General features: G+C 41.0%; 1 protein-coding gene across 3 annotated transcripts in view; it reads right to left on the reverse strand.

Annotated features, from left to right (window-relative positions):
* Nucleotides 1-26,574, reverse strand: part of GC (GC vitamin D binding protein) — a 191,754-nt gene that overhangs the window by 85,817 nt on the left and 79,363 nt on the right. For all 3 annotated transcript variants that reach the window (XM_089679594.1, XM_089679595.1, XM_089679592.1), the window contains exons 2-4: nt 9,745-9,814; nt 7,542-7,674; nt 5,975-6,186 (exon numbers count right to left, since the gene is read on the reverse strand). In XM_089679594.1, coding sequence (XP_089535720.1) covers nt 5,975-6,186; nt 7,542-7,674; nt 9,745-9,814 — 415 coding nt within the window. The remainder of the gene's footprint in view (nt 1-5,974; nt 6,187-7,541; nt 7,675-9,744; nt 9,815-26,574) is intronic.

Genomic DNA, 26,574 nt, shown 5'->3' on the forward strand with positions numbered 1-26,574 from the left:
GTGTGCCTAGAGCAACATAACTAGGGCTATCTAGCCTATGAATGTAGTGGAATTATTTCAGTGTTAATACTGTGCTTCAGTACTGATAGACCCTTACCATCTTTCTAAAAGTAATCAGTTTCAAATGCAACTAGTGGTCAAATCTTTAAAACCACATGGTGCAAATAGACAAGTAACAGGTTAATCAGGTCAAAAGTAACACTGGCTCCAGCAGTTAACTGCAGCCACTTGCATGTAAATGCTCATGCAGCCATCACATGCGAGTGATCGGTCCTGGACATGGACTGCCTGTGTCTAGGGCCAGTCACGTACATATGATCACTGCATGAAAAAAAGTACTGAAGTAAGGTGCTGTGATGTTTTCAAGAAGATATGTACAGTACTCTGCTGGCCCCTTCAACCAGTGATGATCTACCTGCATGGCATAGGAAAGCACAGAGATTAAGCGACTAAATCACTAGGTTTAAATGATGGTATGTAATGAAAACAGAAAGGTTTTATTAAAAGATTTTTTTAGCATTTTGATAGGATGGGAAGGAGGAACTAGGTAAGGCAAAATAAAAAAAAGGATAAACTTCAGCTTTAAGCAAAAAGCACAACTCCCATTAGTAGCATGAACATTTCTGAATGATGCCATAATGCTGTTGAAAAGGTTACTATAGGTTCTGTGTTGGAATTTTCACATGTTCTAATTGAGCTAGTCTGATCTGATTCGAGACTCCCATAGGACTGGGTCACAGTTATGCAGGCAGGGGTGAGAGCTTGAGGAGTTGAAGTGTGGATTTGAGGTTTTACCTTGAATGATACCAAGAAATACAATAGAATAGAGTAGATGTACAAAACTAAAAAAAATAATATTTCATATTAAGAAACACGTCTGACCATTTTGCTCTGTTTTATAAGATGCATTATTATTTCTATATGGAAGCATTAAAAAATTTTCTTTATTCTTGCATGCAATATGCTCCAAGGACAAATTTGGATTCATTTGTTTTATTGCCATTCATTTGGACAGGTTGAAAATTTAAAGTTTAATGTTTCTGATTCTGATTCTGTTTCCAGACAACTTAGGGCTTTTTGAAGTAATTTTTTCATTGCTGCAGTTAAGGTGGAAATACAATGTGCCATGTCTCTTTGAATGCCTTATTAGCGCGTCAAATGAATTATTTTTCCTGAGTTGCAGGTAGACATTGGATTGTTGCAATTTTGATTTCTTTAATTTTATCACACTAAATAGTAAGTCTGTTATTTTTAAATTTCCTTTAAAAAAACAAACTGCCCATCAAACATGGTAGTTAGAGTGTCACGAAAACCCATTTAACACTGACAGTTGTGGTTACAATGGTCAGCTTTTATTCATGTGTGTAAAACCTTTATGTTATATAGTACAAAAAAATTTTAAAAAAGTTAACTAGAGTTTGGCCTGTCCAGGCCATTTTTACATTTTCAGTGCTGTCATACTTTGAATGGCAATTACTCCGGCATACAACTTTGTACTCAAATGAATTTCATATATTTTTTGAGACAGATAAAGCTTTCTTTCGGGGGCATTTAATCACCACCGGGTTTTTCATTTTTGGTAGACAAAGGAAAAAAGACCAACATTTTTGAAAAAAAAATCTTAGTTTCTAGAAAAAACTTTGCACATAAAAAAAAATTTCTTCATAAATTTAGGCCATAATGTATTCTGCTACATTTCTTTGGTGAAAAAACCAAATATGTGTATCTTATTTAGTCTGTGTGAAAGTTATAGAGTCTACAAACTATGGTACATTTATTTGAAAATTGATCTGTCTTGATGTACTGACATCAGTACAAATACCCCAAAGTAGACAGTCTAAGGTATTTAGAAAGAGGCATGGTGAGTTTCCAAAGTTGTAATTTTTTGTCACAAAGTTTTGGAAAATACATTTTTTTAACAATTTGTCATTTTAACAAGTTAGTTCTCACACACAGCATAGAGATACTAAACACATTCTGCTACTCCTCTAGAGTATGGGGTATATTACACATATGAGACTTTTTCTCAGCTTTAATACATAGAGCGACCCAAAATCCAGGGAGCACCTTTGGACTTTCAAGAAACATTAATTAGGTGTCTGATTTCCTGACTGCCTATCACATTTTTGGAGGCCCTGGGGCACCAGTACAGTGGAAACACCCACAAAATTACCATATTTTGGAAAGCAAACACCCCTAGGTATTTTCTAAAAGGCATATTGAGTCTTTTGAAAATGTAATTTTTGCCACAAGTTTTTGGACAATGCAGGAAAGAAAATGAAAATGTATTTTTTTACACAAAGTTGTAAATTAATAAGTTATTTATACCACACAGCATTGTCATACCTAGTTACACCCCAAAATACATTCTTCTACTCCTCTCCAGTATGACAATACACACGTGTGAGACTTTTTCACTGTTTGAACTGATTATGTACCAGACATTGTATCTTGTGTATCACCAAAGCCAATGTATTGTAATGATCACCTCTGTATGAGTGGTCAGGGAAAATAGCTTAGTATAGCATGACCTATCGCAGTCCCCATTTCTATAATCCAAGCAAGCCTAGCCTATCGGTACGTGGTTGACTCCAGGAATGCCATATTTTCTGGGCACGAAGTATAAGAGGTTGAAGAAAGAAAGAACAAAATAGTTCATTTGGTTCCAGGAGTGCAGCTTTCTGCAGGGAATGGCTGGGACTGGTGTCTCAAAGAAACATAGTCATTCAGACATGCCGATGAGTCAAAGGAATTTTCCAGGCAGCAGGCAGAAATGTGATAATTAAACAGGCCAAGGTCAGTATGGGCAGCAGGTAGAGGCAACTCTGCACTGGTGTGGCAGTGATCAGGAACACTGTTGCTATCTGCACTGGCTCTGGTGTCACTGGGACTGATATGGCTGCAACCAAGAACACTTTTGCTGGCTTACACTGGTCTGGCGACACTGGGGACTAGTGTGGCAGCAATCAGGAACACAGCTGCTGATTTACACTGGTCTGGTGACATTGGAAATGGTGTGGCAACAATTAGGGACACCGTTGTTGGCTTAAACTGGTCCAACTCCTACAGGATGGCACATCAATATGTGCCATTGCCAGAAGGTTTGATGTGTCTCCCACCACAGTCTCAAGAGCATGAATGAGATTCCAGGAGGCAGACAGTTACTCTAGGAAAGCTGAACAGGGCCGTAGAAGGTCCTTAATCCATCAGCAGGACCAGTATTTGCTCCTTTGTGCAAGGAGGAACAGGATGAGCACTGCTAGAGCCCTACAAAATGACCTCCAGCAGGCCACTGGTGTGAATGTCTCTGACCAAACAATCAGAAACAGACTTCATGAGGGTGGCCTGAGGGCCCAACGTCCTCTAGTTGGCCCTGTGCTCACTGCCCGACACCATAGAGCTTGATTGGCATTTGCCATTGAACAACAGTATTGGCAGGTCCACCACTGGCATCGTGTGCTTTTTACAGATTAGAGAAGGTTCACCCTGAGCACATGTGACAGACGTAAAAAGGGTCTGGAGAAGCCATGGAGAACGTTATGCTGCCTGTGACATCGTTCAGCTTGACCGTTTTGATGGTGGGTCAGTGTTTGTCTGGGGAGGCATATTCATGGAGGGACGCACAGACCTCTACAGGCTAGACAATGATACCCTGCCATTAGGTATTGGGATGAAAGATCACTTGTTACAGGGCCAATTACAGTATATGCCCCGTAACACAAAAAGTTATGATTCAGCGCTGAGGTTAGCGTGATACGTATAAACCTTTTTTCCCCCACTGGCATACAGAATGGTGTTTTTAAGCTGCTTTTCTATACAATAAAGTGGATATGTGCTTTAGTGTGGCCTCCGGGACTTTCCTTTGAGCAACAACACAGGTGTGTGAACTAGGCCAGCACACATGCTGAAGGATTGTGGACTGTGAGAGTGGTGAACCTACCTGGAGCAGCGCTACCTTCCCTTTCTAACACAAAATCCATGTTTGACCATTAGTATCCAAACCTACATGTATGCATGCTTTGATGTCCAGAACCCCCTCCCTCCATTTAACTCAATGAAGTAAATTAAAACTTCAACTCATGCAATATATACCATTGTTATTATGCAGCAGCTAACAACTGTGAACAGAGAAGCAGTTCTTATCTACTCTGAATGAGCCCTAAAGGTGGTCATTTTCTGATGAGGGTGGTTTGTATACTTTCGTTTGTTTGTGGGCTTTTGTTTCCAGTAGAAAAACTAAAGTCATTTGATCAGATACAGTGGGGCAAAAAAGTATTTAGTCAGCCACCATTTGTGCAAGTTCTCCCACTTAAAAGATGAGAGAGGCCTGTAATTGGCATCATAGGTAGACCTCAACTATGAGAGACAAAATGAGAAAAAAAATCCAGACAATCACATTGGTTGATTTGGAAAGAATTTATTTGCAAATTATCGTGGAAAATAAGTATTTGGTCAATATCAAAACTTCATCTCAGTACTTTGTTATATATCCTTTGTTGGCAATGATAGAGGTCAAACGTTTCCTGTAAGTCTTCACAAGGTTGGCACACACTGTTGCTGGTATGTTGGCCCATTCCTCCATGCAGATCTCCTCTAGAGCAGTGATGTTTTGGGGCTGTCGCTGGGCAACATGGACTTTCAACTCCCTCCAAAGGTTTTCTATGGGGTTGAGATCTGGAGACTGGCTAGGCCACTCTAAGACCTTGAAATGCTTCTTACGAAGCCACTCCTTCATTGCCCGGGCAGTATGTTTGGGATCATTGTCATGTTGGAAGACCCAGCCACGTTTAATTTTCAATGCCCTTGCTGATGGAAGGAGGTTTGCACTCAAAATCTCATGATACATGGCCCCATTCATTCTGTCCTGTACATGGATCAGTCGTCCTGGTCCCTTTGCGGAGAAACAGCCCCAAAGCATGATGTTGCCACCCCCATGCTTCACAGTAGGTATGGTGTTCTTTGGATGCAACTCAGCATTCTCTCTCCTCCAAACACGACGAGTTGTGTTTCTACCAAACAGTTCTATTTTGGTTTCATCTGACCATATGACATTCTCCCAACCCTCTTCTGGATCATCCAAATGCTCTCTAGCAAACTTCAGATGGGCCCGGACATGTACTGGCTTAAGCAGGGGGACACGTCTGGCACTGCACGATCTGAGTCCCTGGCGGCGTAGTGTGTTACTGATGGTAGCCTTTGTTAGGTTGGTCCCAGGTCATTCACTAGGTCCCCCCTGTGTGGTCCTGGGATTTTCGCTCACCGTTCTTGTGATCATTTTGATCCCACGGGGTGAGATCTTGCGTGGAGCCCCAGATCGAGGGAGATTATCAGTGGTCTTGTATGTCTTCCATTTTCTAATTATTTCTCCCACAGTTGATTTGTTCACACCAAGCTGCTTGCCTATTGCAGATTCAGTCTTCCCAGCCTGGTGCAGGTCTACAATTTTGTTTCTGGTGTCCTTCGACAGCTCTGTGGTCACCATAGTGGAGTTTGGAGTGTGACTGTTTGAGGTTGTGGACAGGTGTCTTTTATACTGATAACAAGTTCAAACAGGTGCCATTGATACAGGTAATGAGTGCAGGACAGAGGAGCCTCTTAAAGAAGAAGGTACAGGTCTGTGAGAGCCAGAAATCTTGCTTGTTTGTAGGTGACCAAATACTTATTTTCCACCATAATTTGCAAATAAATTCTTTCCAAATCAGCCAATGTGATTGTCTGGATTTTTTTTCTCATTTTGTTTCTCATAGTTGAGGTCTACCTATGATGCCAATTACAGGCCTCTCATCTTTTTAAGTGGGAGAACTTGCACAATTGGTGGCTGACAAAATACTTTTTTGCCCCACTGTAAACTGACAAATCTTGAACATCTCAGCATGTTTTCTGGGAACACAGTTCACATAAGGAGAGGAAAAAATTTTTTTGAACTGCATGACCATCATTTGTCATATATATGAAAATGTGTTTGTACACTTACTTAACAGAAAATAACTGAGGATTAGTCTTAAAGGCAGTACACAGTTCTTCATTCGATGGTTCCAAATATGTTGGGAATTCCTTTGGAGGTTGCTTTAAATCAGCTAAACACAATTTTCGCTCGAGACCCTTGTGAACACAACAATCATTGACTCCAGGGTGTTTTGGAAATGGAGACTTCGGATCACAGGATTTTTCTGACAGAGCTGATGCCTAAAAAATAAAAATATAAAAAATATGTATACATTTACCTAAATAAACCAATAAATGTATTCTGAACACCTATAACTTTATGAGAAATGTAAATGAATTAAAAAGGAAAACAGTAGATTATTTTGCAAGTGAAAGTGCTGTCCTGTTATTGAGGATTGTCTAAGAGAAGTTTTTTATCTTCAAATGTAGAAAGACATAAAAATAATTACATTTTTAAATTGAAAAGTAAATTAAAAATACATGTTTAAGGAATGTTATGATTACTCCATCTTCCAACTGTTTATGATGTGTGCCAATGACACACTGATATTCATACATTATAGTCTATAACAGCCTTTCTCAACTAGGGTGCCCAGGCACCCTGGGGTGCCTTGAGGTTTCTTCAGGGGTGCCTTGGCAAACTGTTTAAAAATTGCCCAAAACATTTATGCAAGGCAGTGGGTGGAACACACCTGCCTTTTAGTTACACAAAGCCATAGGTTTTCATTGTGCACCATTATGACCTTTTAGTTGCCTGCATCCTGACAACCAATGACATCATCAATTGATAAAAAGGATGTCAGTTGCCTGCACAGCATCCTAGTTTGACCCTCCCCTGCCCCTCTGCATCAATGCTGGGCTCACATTAGCTCCGCGATGGAGAAAAACTGAGGGAGAAGAGAAACAATGGAATACTAGTCAGTACCAGTGTGCAAAAGTGTATTTACTTTGGAACAACCTCTTATGTTGAGTGTCCTACATGTGTGGATGTTGCTGCATTATATAAAACTATTAGAATAGTTTTTCACATTTTAAAAAGGGGTGCCTCAAGATTGTCCATAATTTTAAAGGGACTGTCCATAATTTTAAAGGGTGGCTTGACTGAAAAAAGGTTGAGAAACACTGGTCTATAATATCTACAGTTTATCTCTACTTGTCCCAAAAGAGGGAGATTATCAAAAACTACCAGTTAATGACAGCTTGGTCATTCCCTATATTGGAGTCAGGGTAAAAGGGGTATACTAGCACTGTCAATCACTCCAAACTAGTCCTTTGTTGGGGAAAGGTACAGAGTAAATTTTAGGTCCCTACTTTTGTAGCTCCCATCAAATGGGAAATTGCATCTGGTATCCATATGACAGAGGTGGAATGTTCAATTCCCTCCAACTATGGGGGTACAGATCTGCATTTTTTTTTAAATAAAATAAAAATACTGTCAGTTTAATAATGAACAACATTATGCCTTTTGTAATCTGCTAATTTGCTCCATCTTAATCAAATGTAAAACTAGGTGGATTGATTCATTTGTGCTTAATGTTAGTATCTTTTGAAAACATCAGTGTATTATTAGGTACAGATGGATGCTAGAAACTTACCTCCTTATCATAACAGTCTGCTGCAGCTCCTTCAACGCAACATTTTTCCGTCAGCGAGACTATGGCTCTCACTATATGGTTTATTTCCTCAAATGTAGCATTGGAATACTTCCTGCTGTTCATAATGACCGTACTAAAGAAATACATTTTATCAGTAGATGTATTCTTAGAAACAAAATAATTAAATCAACAGAAAATACTATTTTCTTTGGCAATTTACATATAGGCAGGAGACTCAATCTTGTCACATTTAGTAATATAGCCATAATAGTAAAATATAGTATAAGGATTAATGGTGCCTGTGTCTGCTGTAATTTTGATATTCATTTAGACAAGTCAGTTTGGCAATTCAAGATTAATAAAACAGAAAAATATCAAAAGAAAATATCACATACTACATGTATTGGAGCTAATATAGATAAAATGTTTTATATATGTTGTACATAAAGAAAAATGCATTACTAGTATGCATAATTACATGCATTACATAAAGATAATTCAGAAATGTGTGCAGATCTAAGCATTGTGTTTCAAAAGTCATTATATGCAATGACATGCTCATTTTTTTCTGGATATTATAAGGCAATTTTGTGACAACCAGGTTAGCGATTTAAAGCTAAGAAGAAGATTGCTTTTTTCCTGGAACTTCTGGTTGTCTTTGTTGGATAATTCTGCAGTCTCTGAAATAAGGCAAGCTCAATAAATTCAGTGCACCCATAAGTTTGAATTATATAGGGACATGGGAAGTGGTAGTGGCATAAACACACACATGTTGGACTGGATGGATTGAGGTCTTTATTCAGCTTTACCAACTATGTAACTATTTTACTACTGTATGTAAGTGATATTAAACCCTAACTCTTTAACATCATCAGCATACGGCAGCTGAGCACCTAACTCGTCTTGCATGCTGCCTTTTTCCCTACAAAAGCTTGCCCATCTTCTTAGTTGAACAGCTAGAAAGATTGTTATTCCAAGTTCCAGGCCTTCACGTGGCTTGGCTGCAGTTCTCACCGTGTAACCAAATGGATATTCTTCTCTCTGACCATCAAAGTAAGGAGAATTCTTCTCACTGACCCTTAATGTAACAATACATGTTTTTCTTTCTGATCATCAGTATAACGGGGCTCTACAGTGACCATCATTATAAGGGTCAATGTAAAGGTCCCTACTGTAGACCAATGTAACAAGGCATTCATTCCATTGACTACAAGTATAAGGAGCCCCTTCTACCTGACCACTAATCTACTGTAAATAAAGACACCTCTCCCACTGACCATCAATGTAAAGGTGTGCTATATAAATGACCATTGAAAATAATCTAGGCATGTGTGCTAAGTAGGCCACTTTCTCTTTTTTCCTATTATACCTACAATTTACTGATCACTACCAACACCATGAGTGGTAGATTTAATTTTTATTATGAATTTTCCTAATGAAAATAATAAGGGTTGCTTAAAGGTGAAAAGGTTGAGAAAGGCTGGTTTAACCACACCACAACAATACCTCCCTGCCCATTTCTGTGGGGGGCGGGGTTGGGGTGCATTCAGTGTAGGCAAAACAGGTTTACTTTAAGAATTAACATATTAACAAACAATAGTGTGGGGTGGCATAATATACCTACTTCGAAATAATGTTTCTAATAAAAAAAAATAAAAATATATATGTAATATTATATCAAAATCTGATTATAACAGTAAGTGAAATAAACACAGTAAATATAATGCAGTGAGTGTACTGGTAATATGCTAGCATACCAGAACATGGTATCAGTGCATTGGATCAGAGACAACTTTAAATTGACTGCATACATTTTATTTGAAATAAGCTAAAAATACACAGTGGAAATGTTGTGCTAAATCTACTGCAATGTCTTGACTAAATATAATTAAATATAATAAAACATCACTCAGTGCTTAGTATACTTCCAGCAATGTGTTAATTCATTTTTCCTCACCACAAAAAAATGTTACAATGTGTAATTACTTTCATAAGTAGTCATCTAAAACAGCTTCTACAGTGCCACTGACATATTTAATTAAACCAGGACAAATGTACATTGATGAATGTGCTCACCATGAAGGAATTTATTTGCAGGGCATCTCTTTTTATCAGCACCATTAATCAAACATTCATATTCAGCATTTCATACCTATAGGGTTAATCATGTGGAAATAGATGCACTTTGTTAATTGTGACTTACAGGGCAGCAAAGTTTTGTTTTCCTAATAATTTAAATTGCTGGCATACTACATCTTTTTCATATGGTTTTCCTGAAAAAAAAAAGAAAAAAGAAACTGTACATGCTGGATATTTTGAATTGATTGATTACAACTTTGTTATAACTTGTCAACTATATAGCAAATACAGCAGTTTGTACAACACAGTATACTTTTATAAAAGTCTTCATTAAAAAAAAATACAAAAATAACAAGTTTAACTTGCTGACAATTTCTCATCAGTAGGAAACAGTAGGAAACACGCTTCACATTTTTGGTGACATTGTGTCATCTTTATGACTGTTGAAGTTCTTTGAATTTCATCTACTTAAACTGGAACAGATTGTTGGTTCATAAAAAGAGCAAACCAATGCAAAGGAATTCAGTTTGATGAAGGGAAATAGTAATAAAGGGCACCACCTACTATGTGAAGATTGGATTATGTTCCTCCTTTGCCTTTTCTGCCCCCCTTCACTTGTTCTACCAACCACCCTTTTAGTGCCACAAAATTTGTGCAGCTAGTGGAGAGTTAGTGGGAAAATGAACAGAAACAGTAACATAAGTAATTTTTAGGTTGTTGTTTCTTCCGCCAATGGTATGGACAGTGATCTACGTGTATAATATGGCTCTCACATTTTCCATAAAATAGGTGATACAATAGAGCTTGTTTTACCATTGAACTTGTTTTTCACATATTTTACAATATGATAAATGCAGAGGGTCATTAACACTCTTGTTTGGTGCAAAAAGAGGTAAGAGACTTAGGTAGAACTCCAAACCAGAGTGGTCACACAGTCTGGTTTGGAAATGTTCCTGTTGGAGACACTAATGCTAGCCCTAGACGGAGCAAATTTTGTCTGATTCCTGCTGAATTAGACAAAATGTAAGCTGTAGATGGCCTTATTGGCAAAACCTGCCACAATTATTATTATTATTATTATACAGTATTTATATAGCGCTAAAAGGTTTGCTCAGTAATAATAAAGTTTATTTAAAGAATAAGTTCACCTTTGGGAACATGTTACATGTTCCACCCATTTTAAGGGTAGAACATGTAACATGTTCCCATTCCTGCAACTGTTCCCTGATCTTCCTCTCCCTGTGATAGTGAGTTGGGGATCCTCTTCCTGCACCCACTGTCACTATTTGAAAATAGCACGGTCGTGCGGGGCTTTGTCATTCATTCATACAGTTCTGTGAATGAATGAACTAAAAGTACCAACAACCTTTGCACTTGTTGGCTCAGTTCACACTGAACTACTAGGGCACTGTTGAGTGCTCTACGTATTTCATTGATTCTTCCTATCATGGTGTAACTGCATGCCTGTACAAGGTACGAACAGACAGCTTACACTGCAGTCTGCAGTTCCCCTGCAATTGCATTCGTGATCTGCTTTCCAGGTCCCTACAAAAAAAAAGTACATTTGTTTTTTTTAAAGGTGAACTTTAGGAACGCTGATGGCCGCATCCTCCTGAGCCCCGCTCATCTCCCAGCCCTAGAGACTCACCCACGGTGCATCGCTGTTCCACAGGCGTCCCTGGGTGAGTCATATTAGCGGGGCAACCAGCTCTCCAGACCCCAGCCTCATAATGGGGAAGATTGGGTGCTGGAAGCCTCCTTCCCCGCCGCCTCATGAGCCGCGGCCATCACCGCTACAGCGGTTCCTTCATAGGTCGCAATCCCTGGCCTCAATTTCGGCCGTGATCCCGAGCTTCGGTGGACCCCCAGTGGCGGCCAAAGGTACTGCAGCAGCTGCTTTTGCAATGCAGCCAACCTCCTTACACTCTGTGTCCCCAGATGGAGGAATCCGAGCCCCTGCCCCCCCATGGGGGGGCAGTAGTGCATTCTCCATTGAACCCTTCACCACCTGCTTCTGCCAATCCTCATGTGTCATCTACTCTCACAATATCAGGAGGAGGAAAAGCTGCAGGTATTTTTACGCAGTATTACCGCCCCTATATCCGCTGAAGTGAGCAAGTTGTCTTTTGATCTTCGGGGAGAAATAGTGCAGATTGGGGAACGTGCGGATCAATTGGGGAATAAATTTGATGAATTGGTGCAGTACGTCCATGTCTTAGAAGAAGATAATCTGTATATGAAGCACACCATGTCCCAAATTCAGCTCCAACAAGAGAACTTGGAAAACAGGGAACGCCGGCAAAATATCTGCATTTGTGGTATGTCTGAATCTATTGCCAATTCCCAACTTCGCAGACATCTCTTGTCCTTCTTCACCGCAACTGCCCCCTTGGTCCCAGAAGCGGACTGGCGCATGTACAGGGCCCACCGATCATTAGTTCCCAGACCTGCTGATGGCACCAGACCTTGTGATGTCATCATCTGCTTTAATTTTTTTGAGAGAAAGGAAGCCTTGTTAGCCTCTGTACGCAACATCCCATCCCTGGAATATAAAGGGGACAGGCTTCAGCTCTTCTGTGATCTCTCTCCGATTACCCTGGCTAAACGGCGAGCACTGACGCCACTCACCACTAATCTCCAGCACCACCGTGTCCCCTATCGCTGGGGTTTTCCCTTCAGGCTGGTCGTCTCCAAAGATAATTCCCAAGTTACTCTATGCGATCTTTTTGAGGCGGACTCCTTCCTGAAGCAATTGGGACTACCTCTTCTGCCGGAAGACAATTCCTCATTACCGCCTTCTCCATCTCGTCCTTCCGCTACCCCCTACAAGATTTGGACACCAGTTCGTAGGGGCCGGAAGCGTCCTTCACGTACTCCACAATGTCCTCGTCCTTCTTGTTCCAGTGACGTGCCTGCTTGATGCTTCTCTGCAGGTTTTCTTCTGTGGGTTGTATCCTTACCTCCCCTCCCTCCCCTTCCCCCCCTTTCCCTCCCCTCCCTCCCCCCCTTTTCTTCCCCTCTCCCTCCCCCCCTTCCTTTTTCTTTTTTCCTGTGCTGGGTCCCCCATATGTCATACTTTTCTGGCCGGATTTGCCGACTGATATGGTCCGGTTGTCCTGTTGCCCCCGATCCCGTCCAGACAATTATCTAGACGACTTGGGTATTGATGTTTCTCCCAAGTCCATATCCTTACGGATATCTATGTTCTTTATTGCAATGTTTTTGGTTTGTCTATTATTAGTTCTCTGTTTTGTCTCATCGATGGTATCTCATTTATCTTTTCTGCTGGTACATGTGCCATACTCATTGTCATTTTGTGATGGCTTTACGATTTTTGTCATATAATGTCAAAGGCCTTAACTCAGAAGCGGTGGATGGCTTTGAAGGAATTTCGATCCTCAGGAGCAGATATTATTTTTGTCCAGGAGACTCATTTTAAGTCAGCAGGCTCCTTTCGTTTTGCCTCAAGGTTTTTTTCTCAATCCTATTCAGCCTTTGACCCATCTGGTAAGGCTGGAGTGGCAATACTGATCCGGACACATTGCTGCCTTCGGGTCGTCTCCTCCAAGGTCGATCATCATGGTCGCTTCATTCTCCTAGAATGTATGCTTGGTGACACTCCCCTTATTTTGCTGAATCTCTATGCTCCAAATTCAGGTCAATTACAATTCCTTACACAAACTCTCACCAAATTGGCCTCCTTTTCCGCTCCACACATGATTATAGGGGGTGACTTTAATTTAATCCTTTCACCGCACAAGGATAGGAAGATCTTCTTCGAGTCCACTCCTTCGAAGCGGCAATGCTCCTCCTCGAAATCTTTTCGTAAATTGATCAGGGATCATCGTCTCTTTGATGCCTGGTGGATTCGACATCCTACCCACAAACAGTTCACCTTCTACTCCACACCTCACCGCTGCTACTCTCGCTTAGATCATTTCAGCTCCTCTTCTTCCGCTCCTAGTTTCCTCTGACATCAACTCTATTGCATGGTCTCCTTACTCTCTCGAACCCCCAAATCTCCCTCCCAGCATTACATAAACTTTTACGACAATTCGTGACTCTTTCAGGTTACAAGGTTAACACATACAAGACTGAAGCGCTCCCACTCCACATACCACCAGTTGTTCTCTCATCCCTCCAAAACTCTTTTCCATATCGATGGTGCACCCATTCTTTAAAATATTTGGGTACTAATCTTATTTCTTCCTACAGTTCTATTTATGATGACAATTTCCCCCCACTATTCATAGCTATTTCCCGTTCCTTAAAGTTTTGGGATACTCTACCCTTATCATTCTTGGGGTGTATCAACGTCATAAAGATGACTGTACTACCCAAGCTTTTATATGTATTTGCGACTCTACCCGTTACTGTTCCCATGTCCAAACTACACTCCCTCCCTTCTACACTTCATCTGGCATAATAAGCGGCATAGAATTGCACACAGTGTGCTACTGTCCCTGCGCTCTAGAGGAGGCCTAGGGGCACCGGATATCGTGACCTACTATTATGCTACTCACCTCCGTTTCATTCCGTCATGGTCCACCCAGTTTTCTCCCAATCGGTGGACTGAGATCGAGTCCTTACAATTGACTCCGATTCATCCTTGCTCTTTCCTCTGGTCATCCTCGGCGGTGGACCTTGCCCCTTTCCGTCGTCTCTTCCTCTGCTCCATGCAATTTTCCATGAGTATTTGGCGGAAATGTAGGACCAGGTTTGCAATGACCTCAGGCAGCTCTCCACTGACTAATATCCTCTTTAACCCCAATCTTGCAGATAGTTTGGCCGTGTCCCGGATTCTCCCTTGGGTCAAGGCCAGGCTCTTCCAATTGCGCCACCTAGTACATCCAGTTACTCGGAAGTTGCAACCATTCTCATGCCTCCAGAAAAAAGATCTGCCCTCCAAACATTTTTATATATACCTTCAGCTGCGCCATTTTTTCTCCACCATGTCCCCAACTTTGACTCTTGGGAAACCCTCTCCCTTTGAGTGTCTATGTATACAGGGCACACATCAAAGGGGTATAATTTCCAATACATACAAACTCTTAATGGACGCTACCCCCCTCTCTAACGACACTCACCATTACATGCGTAAGTGGTCCCAGTTTTTGCAATGTGACATCGATCTAACACAGTGGAAGAAAATTTGGGAAAACGCATCTAAATCTTTTGTCTGTGTGGTTTATAAAGAAAATACATACAAAATTCTGATGTTGTGGTACAAAACCCCTGAGGTTATTTATACTTTTAACCCGAATGCTTCCTCTGCCTACTGGCATTGTGGGAAAGACTTTGGCTCCCTCTTCCACATTTTTTGGACTTGTGGATCCATTGTCCCTTTTTGGGAAGAGGTTTTGTCTTTTTTACAATTGTTATTACATACCTCTCTACTCATACTTTTGTTTGAGCTTGCCGCTTCCAGGTCTTCCCAAGGTGTCCAGGAAACTCTCCACACATATTTTGACTGCGGCCAGAAGAAGCATTCCTATGTGTTGGTTATCCGCTATAACGCCTTCGATGTCAACTTTGTTTAAAATTATTGCTGATTTACGACAGATGGAATACCTGACTGCTATACATTCCGGCTCGACAGCTGTGTTCGAGGCAGTGTGGCACCCATGGGATAATTTCTCCCCTTCCCACCCTTCTCCAACTGTGCTGTTCTGATAGCCTCCCCATGGTAGCTATGTGACGTTATTATGTTTGTAACCATGCAGATTTTACCATCGATGTGCTCCATCTTTCTATTTTGTTCTCTTTCAACGTTTTCTTTGTATATATATATATATATATATATATATATATATACATATATATATATATATATATATATATATATGTGTGAAAATCAATAAAAATTGTTAATACAAAAAAAAGGTGAACTTTAAGAATCAATTTAGCTGGTTGGAAAATTGTCAGCCACATTAATGGCAGACCTTTATTGAAGTGACCTTTACGTCATTGAAAAAAATCCTTTCTAGGATTGTCTTTCAAGTCATTGGAGTATCAAACCATCAAGAATAACATGATCACTTAAAAGTTAAGTTAACTTCTATCAACTTCTAAGGGCTGCCTCATTATGCCCTTTCAAGATGGCAAACCTTCCTTGGACTTTTAGTGGTGGCTCCTTTCCCCCCTACTCTCCTAGTCTTCTTAGATTTGTTTTGTATTTAGCAAAAGGTATAATTATTTACCTTACATCCTTTGGCCTCCAGGTATATCAGGGATCTGGGTCCTTCCCTCCTCACCCTGATAATCAGGGTTAGTTAGTGGGAAGGACCCTGACCCCTCATGTCAGTTGGTACCTGCTCTGGTGTTCATTCCGAGCTCACACGCCTCACTATGGAGGGATCACTTTAGATCACAATTCAATCCATGCTTCCACAAGGGACAAGTGCATTTCCAGAATCATACAGAGCATACCTCCTTTACCTACTATAGTCCACTCTTCTGAAAGCAACTAATACATGTTGACCATGGGTCAACATGGGAAAACCTTTGTTTTCTGTGATCCTTACTCTTTTCTGCAAGTGTTGAGTTGATTGCATGTAACATTATGTAAATGCTCTTTTTCCTTCATCCTTTGCACTTTTTGGAAACATTAAAAAAAATCTATTTTACAAAAAAATGTATTTCTAAGGTGCATCATTTAATTTACTACACTAGTAACAAAATACATACTTCAGTTATGTCTTTGCAGTTGGCTTAAAGGATTTGTATACAGGAGCAGACAGCTTTACACATGTAATAACAAGTAAAATGGGTTGTTTTCTGTACTCTTAAATATTCATATATCTTTGAAATGAATTTGGCTACTCAGAGAACACAATTCAATTTTAATTTCTTAGTGAATTTCTACCGATATTAACAAAAAGGTCAAAAAGTCAGGATGGATTCTGAGAGTATTTAAGAAAAGTAGGTTTCCATGGAAACAGCAAAACCATTCTGATTTGATAACAGGGATATATGGACCATTTTTGTTTAATTATGAAATAAGACTGAGACAGAGTTCATTTCAAGTACATCTGATTTCAACAGACCATTATCATGATTTAAAGCAGAACTCTGGGTATGATCTTAATTGCATACTTACTTTGGTCCATTGGTATGTATTCGTACCTAAGGGATTGCTGTGGAAGCTGACGATAACTGTAGTAGCTGGATCTACTACAGCAATAGCCACAATCTTTTATGTGCTGTGCCAAGTGGCTGCCCCACTACACACTGATGAGGGATGGTCACTTGTCACCATTCACAGAGTGCCTTGTATTTGTTTCAATAAATACAAAGAATTCTCGCACTGAGCGAGGGGGAGATCATGACATCACTGCCCTTTCTCTTCATCTTGTTCAATCGGAGAATACATTGTGTTCATTAAAAAAAAAAATACAAGGCATTCTGTAAATGGCAGCAGTGCCAAGCGAGTGATCCCCCTTGGTCACTGTGCAATTGGGCAGCTGGTATAGGACCTGTGAAATTGCAAAAATTACTGTAGTAGAGCCATCTGCTGCAATGCTTGTCAGCTTCCACAGCGGTCCCTTAGGTATGAGATATGCATACTTACAGTGGTCTAAGCCGGAGCAAGTAAACATGCAATGAAGATTATAACTGTAGTCCATAATTGTAATCAATAACTTCTGTAGATTATGATGTTGGTTTTCTTTTGTTATGTAAAATATGAATATTTCAGATGAATACAAGGTTCAGCAACAGATTAGATATTTGCCTGCCTTTCTGTATCAAAATAGGTAGAGAAGCAGAAAGAAAATGCTTAAAGGAGAAGTATGGCCAAAGCTGTTTTTGGCTATACATCTCCTATAGATCACAGGAGTACAGTTGGTTCTGCACTGCTGTGACCCATTTTCAGCCAACATCAGGCTGACAACATTTTTAGATAGCAATAGGGATGGTCTTGATGTTCAAGTCAAAAATCGGCTGTTTGTGTGTTCGGCAAACACATGAACAGTAGGGGCGTTTGGTGGACTACTCGCCCCACAATACACTGCACTCTCACAGTGCATTATGATTGGCCAAAGCAATGCACCCGACCTTGGCCAATCACAGCACAATGCACTGTGGGAGCCGTGATTGGCCAAAATTATGGTGAGTTTGGCCAATCATGGCTAAGTCATGATGGTATAGCAATGGGTGCCACAGATCCTTGCACCCAGTCTGCTAGCAATACACCACCTGTTGATTCCACCATACAAACTTCACTACCCCAGTTGCTGAACCATAAAAAAATTATGTGCCACCCATCCATATGCTCAGCATCTAAATGCTAGCTTGGCCAAATTGCTAGCATTACAACTGTTGACTTTCCATCTGTTGGTCTCCATGAATTTCAGCTCTGAACCATATTGTGGAAGGCAATGTTTTGGCCTCATTGGACAGGGACGTCAGCAGCAAGGTCCACATTACTGCTGACACGTGGTCCATCAGGCATGGTGAGGGACATTGCATTTCCTTCACAGCACACTAGGTAACTCTGCCTGCAGCGGGGAAGGATGCAGGAAAGGGTTGAGTGTTGGAACTTGTTCTGCCACCACGCCTCCAAAAAGCTGGTGGTGATTCTGCCATGTCCGTCTGCTCCAGCCCCTCCTCTTCCTTTGTGGCCTCTTCTACTAAATTGTCCTCTAAACCAGCAATGCTCCCTAAGCCTTCAAGGGGCTATGCAAGCAGTCAGGTTAAAAGATACCATGCAGTGCTTCAGCTGGTCTGTCTAGGGGACAGGAGCCACACCGGGGCAGAGATTCTGTCAGCTCTGCAGGTGCAGGCTCAGAGGTGGGTGATGCCATGGCAGCTTGAGCCAGGAATGTGTGTATGTGACAATGGTAGCAACCTTCTCTTTGCCCACCGACAGGGACACTTGACACATGTTCCATGCTTAGCACACATCCTGAATTTGGTGGTGCGGTGTTTCTTGAACAGGTACCCAGGCTTACAAGATCTTCTGAGGCATGACAGAAAGGTCTGTGGCAATTTCTGGTGGTCATACACGGCCAGTGTTCGACTGACTGACATTCAACTGGAATTCAAACTGCCCACCAACTGACTCATTTGTGACATGCCCACCAGGTGGAGCTCAATCTTGACAATGCGGCAGTGGCTGCACACACAGCAGAGGTCCATCAATGAGTACCTGTGTGAGTATGGCACAAGGACAGGCTCAGTGGAGCTTGGCGTCTTTTTGCCACACCAGTGGCTGCTGATAAAGGATGCATGCACTGTCCTATCACCATTTGAGGAGGCCACAAGGATAGTGAGCCACAACAATGGATGCATCAGTGATACTATCTCTCTAGTCTTTCTGCTTGGAATCATGGACATTACACTTGAGGCAGAACATCGGGAGGAAGAGGAGGACTTCCTTTCCTTTCAAGGCCCCTTTTATGCAGATACCATTCCTGCTGTGCTGCAGAACACACAGGAGGAGGAGGAGGAAGAGGAGAAGGATTGTGGCAGCAGGGAGGTAGAGGATAACATACAGCAGTCTTCAAGGGATGGTTTTCAGTCCCTAGAAATCCCAAGAGTAGTACGTGGCTGGGAGGAGGTAGTTCCTGACAGTGTCATCCTTAGTCACCCAGAGGACTCAGAATCTCATGCTTGCTCAAACTTATGCCGCATGGGCTCCCTGGTTCTGAAAAGCCCGTGAAAGGACCCGAGGATTCGTGGTATCAAGGAGATGGATCATTACTGTTTGGCAACCTTTCTTGATCCACATATAAGGGTAAAGTTGCAGAGCTCATCCTGCCTTCGCAGAGGGAGCAGAGGATAAAACATCTTGAGACAACCTTGAGGAAAAATTGGTGTAACACCTTTTCAGACACCGGGAGGTTTCCATTTCCTGAACAACGTGTTTCTGAGACTTCGTTCGGTCAAAGGAAGAGCAGCGGAAAAGGCAGCTGGCTGACCAATGCCTTTAACCTCTTCCCATCTTGCCCATGTTGATAAACGGCTGGACGGGAGTGCTGCCGATGCGGGGGGACGTTTCTAAACATCCCCCCCGCATCCATTGCCTGTGGGAGCGCACAGTACCGCGATCGGTGCACAGATCGCTGTACGGGTCCTCTGTGTGACACTGTACTGCTAGGATCACAGTATTAAACAAAACATTAATAATAATATAAAAAATTAAAATTTGAAAAATAATTTTTTGGTTATAAACTAATTTGGGTTTTTTTTTTTTTTTTTTACTAAAATGATATATGAATACATTTTGGCCAAGATTTATGAAGAAAGATTATTTATGTGCAAAATTTTATAAGAAAAACACTTTTTTTTTAAATTTTTTAACATTTTCATTTAGATACCACCAAAATTAAGTTTTATCTGTCTCAAAAAAATGCAAAAAGATGCATATGGGTACAGTGTTGCATGACCGCGTAATCGTCATTCAAAGTGTGATAGCACTGAAAGCTGAAAATTTTCCTCGACTGGAAAGGGATGAAAGTGTCCGGACTTGAAGTGGTTAAACAATTCTTTAGTCCTCAGCACCCAAGGCTGATAGGTATGAGCTCCTGTCGGCAGCGTTTGCAACATATGGTGCAGGATTAGCTAGCGGCAGGACCAGACTTGGAAACCTTTCCAACTGAGGATTCACTGGGTTACTTGGTTTTGGCCAGAACTTGCTCAATATGCAATCTAGCTACTGGCCTGTTCTGCATCCAGCGTGCTTTCCAAATTGACATTCAGTGCTGCTGGAGGTTTTGTGATGGATAAAAGAGTGCATCTGTCTACAGACTCCATTAACCGGCTGACGTTTATCAAAACGAATCAGTCCTGGATCAAACAGCTATCAAGCCCCTGATGTTGATTTAACTGATTGAATTTGTTAGGGATCTGGGATCCCTTGAAGACTGCCTATGCTGTCTATCCTATTCCTGTTTATGCTAGCTTCCAACAATGTTTTTGGTTTAGGTCAACACCAATACCCAAGGCCTAATTTTTTTGCACCCGTTTGACAAGTGCATATAATCTAAATTTTTTACAAAAATGTTTCTAATTTTTAAAATTTGTTAACAGCAGGGCCCATTCCTGTGCCCAGCAAGAGTAACTGTGAGGGGTTACAGTGTTCAGGCACTACCAAAACCCAAGGGCCAATTTCTCTGCACCTGTTTGACAGGTGCATATAATTTCATTTTTTTAAAAAAGTTTTTCTAATTTTGAACAATTTTTAATAGAAGGGTCCATTCCTGCACCCATCAAGAATAACTGTGAGGGGGTTACAGTGTTCAGGCACCACCAAAACTCAAGGCCCAATTTCTCTGTACCTGTTTGACAGGTGAATGTAATTTAAATTTTTTCCTAATTTTTAACAATTTTTAACAGCAGGGCCCATTCCTGCACTCAGCAAGAGTAACTGTAAGGGGTTACAGTGCACAGACACCAACACTCAAAGCCCATTTTTTCAACACACTGCATGACAGGTGCATATATTTAACATTTTTAGAGCAGGGTCCAATCCTGCACTCGTCAAGAATAATTCTGAAGGGTTACAATGTGAAGGCACCACCAACTGTTAGCCCAACGGGTGCGAACGGACCAGCGGGTGTCGGTTTTTCTTTTAATTTCAGCGAGTTGTTGTTGTTGTGACAATGCTGGATGCCATGATTGATGATGGATTACAACGATGGAACCTTTTTTTTCTTTGTTTGTTTTTTGTTCAATAAAGGAATTTTTCAAAAGTCTTGGGTCTTTATTTTTTCAAAATGTAATTCTTTAGTGAATGGGTTAGGGGTACAAGTAGCCCTTAAACATTCACACAAGGGGGGGGCAACATCAGGGTGCTCCCTTATTTAAAAGGGTACCCTGATGCTAATGAGCCCCCCTGCCCACAGACCCCCACAATGACCAGGCAGGGTTGTGGGAAAGAGGCCCTTGTCCCCATTGGCATGGCCAATGGCCTAGTAAGCAGCAGGGAGGGGGGTCGCTTCATTTTCCCCCTCCTCTCCTGCCTTGCCAGGCCTGTGCTTGAATCAGGGGTCTGGTAGGAATTTAGGGGAGACCTCAAGTTTTTTTACCCCCTTTTTGGAGAGTGGAGTTCCCTTTAAAGTCCTACCAGGCCTAAAGGGCTGGGTATGGCTTTTAGGGGGAACCCCCCCCATTTTTGGGAGGTGGGGTTCCCCTTAAAAGTCCTACCAGGCCTAAAGGTCCTGGTATGGCTTTTAGGAGGAATCCCAAACACTTTTGTTTCACAATTGTTTACTGTGGGGTCCCTCCTAACCTTCCTACCAAAACTAAATGGTCTGTTTCTTTTGTTTTTTTTTTTAAATGTCAGGTTCTATACCATGAACAGATGTGCAACTTTGCAGGTAGTTTAAGGGGACCCCGTAGGCACTATATTTAAAAGATTTATTTTTTTTTTATTTTAAACAATGAAAAATGACTGCCCCGTTAAAAAAGGCACTTTTTGAATTTTTTTTCACTGATTCATGTCCCTTAGGGCAGAGTCCCCATACTCCTTTTATGGCCAATAACTGGTATATAAGCCTTCAAAATTGGAACTTTTGAATTTACAAGTTCGACTTACATTGAGTTTGAAGTTCGTGGTCAAACATTAATTAGGTTAGAATATGCGACCATGAACACGGGTGTTCGGCCGATCACTAGTCAACAGTGGGACATAACTGGGATCCACCCAGGTGCTTGGATCAGCCAGCCACTCCCTCCCCTCCACAGCCCAGCACTCCTGTCAGCACTGGCAAGGCAGAGCAGAGAGACAGAGATTGACAGTCACCGCTCTCTGCTCAAACCTGAGGGGATAACTGAGTGACCAGGAGTGTTTGCTCACTCATGTAACCCATTGAGATTGGCCAGGTGAGTGCGGAGGGAGATTTAAGGAGAAGGAGGTATGGTGACGGCTGAAGTGCTGAACTAGGCTGCCAAGCTAGGATTGGAGAGAGAGAGTGGAAGGAACTTACTGACCACCCGGCCGACGCTGCCAAGCAGGAGAAAGAGCAGAACACTAAGTCTGAACCAGAGGGCTCGTGGACTTTCACTATCCATTGGGAAAGACGGATTGTGGCAATCCACCAAACCACATTGATCAGGTGAGAGACCCATGCATTCACTAACAAAGTGAACATTGATAGTTTGTCACCTCAGTTACCTGCTTGCATATAGTTGTAAACATCACACACAGTTGCCCTGGATTGCGGCCTAGTTATACCAGCGCCAATGTAGGAATATATCTGCAGTACAGTTATCATTCAAGCTGACTGCAGGACATACAGTGATAGACCAAGATACAGCAGTGCCAGCTAAAGTCCATCTCCCTCACTGTAAAGCAGGGCTCCTAGTACTGTTCAACTTTTGCCTTTGACATTCAGAGTTGTTTGTCTTTGTCCATGGACATTTATGTCAATTGTTGGTATTTACTAATTCAAGCTCAGTTCATGGTTAGAGCTCTGAAAGGGAACCTTGTACTAATTCTTTACCATCAATCAGGGAAGTGTTAAATCTTGTCTTTTGACTTCACTATCTTTGGTGTGACCACTCTAAGGAACTACCATCCACCCCTTGATGCAACTTTACATCAATTGTGCCCCAACAAGCGCGCAGAATACATTATAGAGCTCTTACAAGGGACATTACCAAATATAACTTAGAATTCTCTTTATTTCACATTTAATCCGTGCTATCTAGTTCTGAGGTCCCACAGTGAGCTTATTTGTTATTGATAGTCATTCCTGCTCACTGAGGATTCAACAGTCCCCTCAGACTGGAGGAAGTGGATTATTTCTGAAAGCAGGCCTGCTAACATATACTGTTGTTTTATTGTGAATGCTGTTACGTTTGCTCACAGTTGCCAAAAGTGACCTGATTTGCTGCCAATACCGTGTTATTTTGTTATTCTTGACTCAGTTACCTCTAAATCCAATATAAACTTCATTTTGGTTTATGCTACTCTGTGTGTAAGGCCATTTTACAGGTGTGATTTATCTGGGTCACCAGAGCTTGGTGGTGTCACCAAAGGTTGGGCTTTCAACAAGAGGTCTGGATTGACAGGAAAACCACAAAACAATTACTAAGCAACACTTAAGGAGGTAGTGCTACACTTACCGGTAGTTCTCAGCGCAGTTTCATATGCAACAGTGGATCGATGCTGCATCCACCTAGGTGAGTATATTTTTTTTCTATATACCCATACTTCTCTTTTAAGCAAATCCGCACTTGGGAGCATTTTCTAATAACGTAGTATATAATCTAGCATGTATTAAACTGGGTGTGAATCATTGGCAATATATATTTAGAAAGTAAATTAACAAACACTGTATAAATCAATAATCACTATGGGAACACACCAGCTGTTGTGAATATAGAAAGAGTTTTGATCGTCCAACCCAGTAATCAAACACCGAGTCAGTTTTATATGCAGCCATAAAACTTAGGACCAACGTACACAGCAGCAGGTTCAGAAACAAGTCAAATGCAAGATGTTTTGATTTGCTATTGAATTGCTTTGACTTGCTTCTAAGTCACCTATTATTTGGTTCTAAATTGATTCAACTGATTTCAAATTGCTTCCCAGCTCAAGCTGAGGTGTTTTTGCATGTATCTGGTACTGTATGGGTCAATGCACTTCCAACCTGCATTTGACCTGTCTAAAGTGGGTTTTCAGTTCCTAGAAACTCTAAGGCAAGTTACATGTCCAGCCTCAGCAGAGCACTAGCAGTGCAAAACCCATTAAAAATCCCTTTTCAGCATTGCCAGTTAGGATTTAATAAGAATTTACATAGTTATAAGGAACCTCGTGAACAAAAGTTTATCTAAGTATAAGAGCAAAAATGGACTATATTGTAGTTTCTCAGTCCTCAAACTCGTCATATATGGGTTGTTTTTTTTGTGATCAGCCAGCCAGCTGATCATTGTAAGCATTGGAGTGATATTGTGGAACAATTTTACAGTGGTGGAGGAATTCATGTATCCCCCTCTTCCCTCTAGAAGAGGGGAGACCATTTCTAATTATATAGTGCGATCAGATCTGAAATTGATTTCTTGGTAGATTGGAGCATTTCTTCGGGTACGCAATACTAGTTCCTGCCTCTGTCTGAGTTGTATACAGTGTTCCCATATGATAAAATGTTTGTTTTTTTATCATCTGCATAATGGACAAAAGATAAAAATTAGAGAATATTTTTATCAGATGGAATATGTGGTCTATTTATTCAGATGCCCATGTGGTCTTTATTGTATAGGTGAAACAACTCAGAAGTAGTGCTGTTCGTACGCCGCACCCCACAATACACTGTACTCTCACAGTGCATTGTGATTGGCCAAAGCAATGCACCTGACCACAGGTCAAGTGCAATGCTTTGGCCAATCACAGCACAACCGGGCAGAGCTAGTGGTGATGCCACTGCTAGCTCCACCCAATTGTTTATATATGACCTGCAAATGTCAGATTACGGCGAATGCTCGGCGGGTCGGAGGGCGTCTGTTTTTTTCTCATTTTGGCGAGTGGGTGGCATCGTGATAACACTGGATGCTGTGACTGATGGATTACAATGATGAAACCATTTTTTTGGCTTTTTTTCCCTTAATAAAAGACTTGTAAAAAACTTTTGTTTTGTTTTTTGTTAAATATAGGAATTTTTCAAAAGACTGGTCTCTTCATTTTTTACTCAATGTAACCCTTTAATGAATGGGTTGGGGTAAAAGAACGTATAAAAGACAAAACCTCAGCGCCCAGGACTCTCCTATTATACACGCAATTCCCCGTGAGATGCTGCTGTACACAGGTGCAAAAACCAAAAAAACTTATATCAATAAAAACCAGCGCAAACCCACATAATCAATTGCATTACTCAACTTATTAAACAAACTTAAAGACTGTGACAAAAAAAACACTTTTGTGTTAGTAAAAATTAAATTATATATAAATATAAAAAATTAAAATTCATAAGTCCAGTGACAAAAAAATCCCAAAAACTTAAGTAAACAGTCCCGTGACAAAATAAATCAAATAATAATTAAATTATAATTTTCATTGGATTCTTCCGTGCCTTTGATCCCTTCACCATCCACCAGTGCAAAAACCAACATTAACCGCACTCACCAGATATTAGTGAGTCACACGCCTTTCAGGAATATTAAGGGCTCCTGGACCCCCTTTACTTTTTATGAGACCTCCAAATGCTGCTTCCTCTTATGTCTGGGTGCCTCTTCTGCTTACTCCTCTCACCGAATCCCCCAAGGAAAATCAGGAATAAGAAAAGACCATAGCGTGATACCGTAGTGGTTTCTCCTCAAAATAATCTCTCCAGACGACTCACATTTTAGCGGGGTATAACCCGCATTTTATTAGAAACAACAATGATTTTCTTTCAAAATGATCCACTTTCCAAGTACAGCGACTTTGCATAAAGACCCCACAGCCTGGTAAACAGCAGGATGGCAGACCTCAGATGCAGACTCATCCACTATGCTAAGATGGCCCCTTGGAACGCACCGCTCGGCGTGCGTTCCACTCACCGGAAATGACGTCAGACGCCGGAACAGGCAACCGGAAGTGCGTCAACGCGTTTCGCCCCACCCACAGGGTGTTATCAAGGCGCTCATTTCCACTTCCAAGCCGCTTATAAAGCAATGGGGGATCCCTCCCACTAATTAATCTGGACACAAACCTGGACACAAGCATGTCCATCACCGCCATCCCTCTGTCTACCCATGTGGGGTCTCCTTACAACAAAAACAGATCCCATTAAATTAAAAAACATAATTTAAAAACCTAATTTCATAACCTTAAGTCTTCTACCCCAAACATAAGGGTAAAGACAGGAAATTACAATACATTAAATAAAAAATCTATATTAAAATAAAATAAAATAAAAATAAATGAAAATAAAAATAAAAATAAATATAAATAAAAATAAAAATAAAATTAAAAATAAAAATAAATAAAGATAAAAATAAAAATAAAATAAAAATAAATATAAAAATAAAA

The sequence above is a fragment of the Staurois parvus genome, unplaced genomic scaffold, assembly GCF_062004578.1.
Source record: "Staurois parvus isolate SC_StPar_1 unplaced genomic scaffold, SC_StPar_1.0 ptg000227l, whole genome shotgun sequence".
Taxonomy (NCBI): Eukaryota; Metazoa; Chordata; class Amphibia; order Anura; family Ranidae; genus Staurois; species Staurois parvus.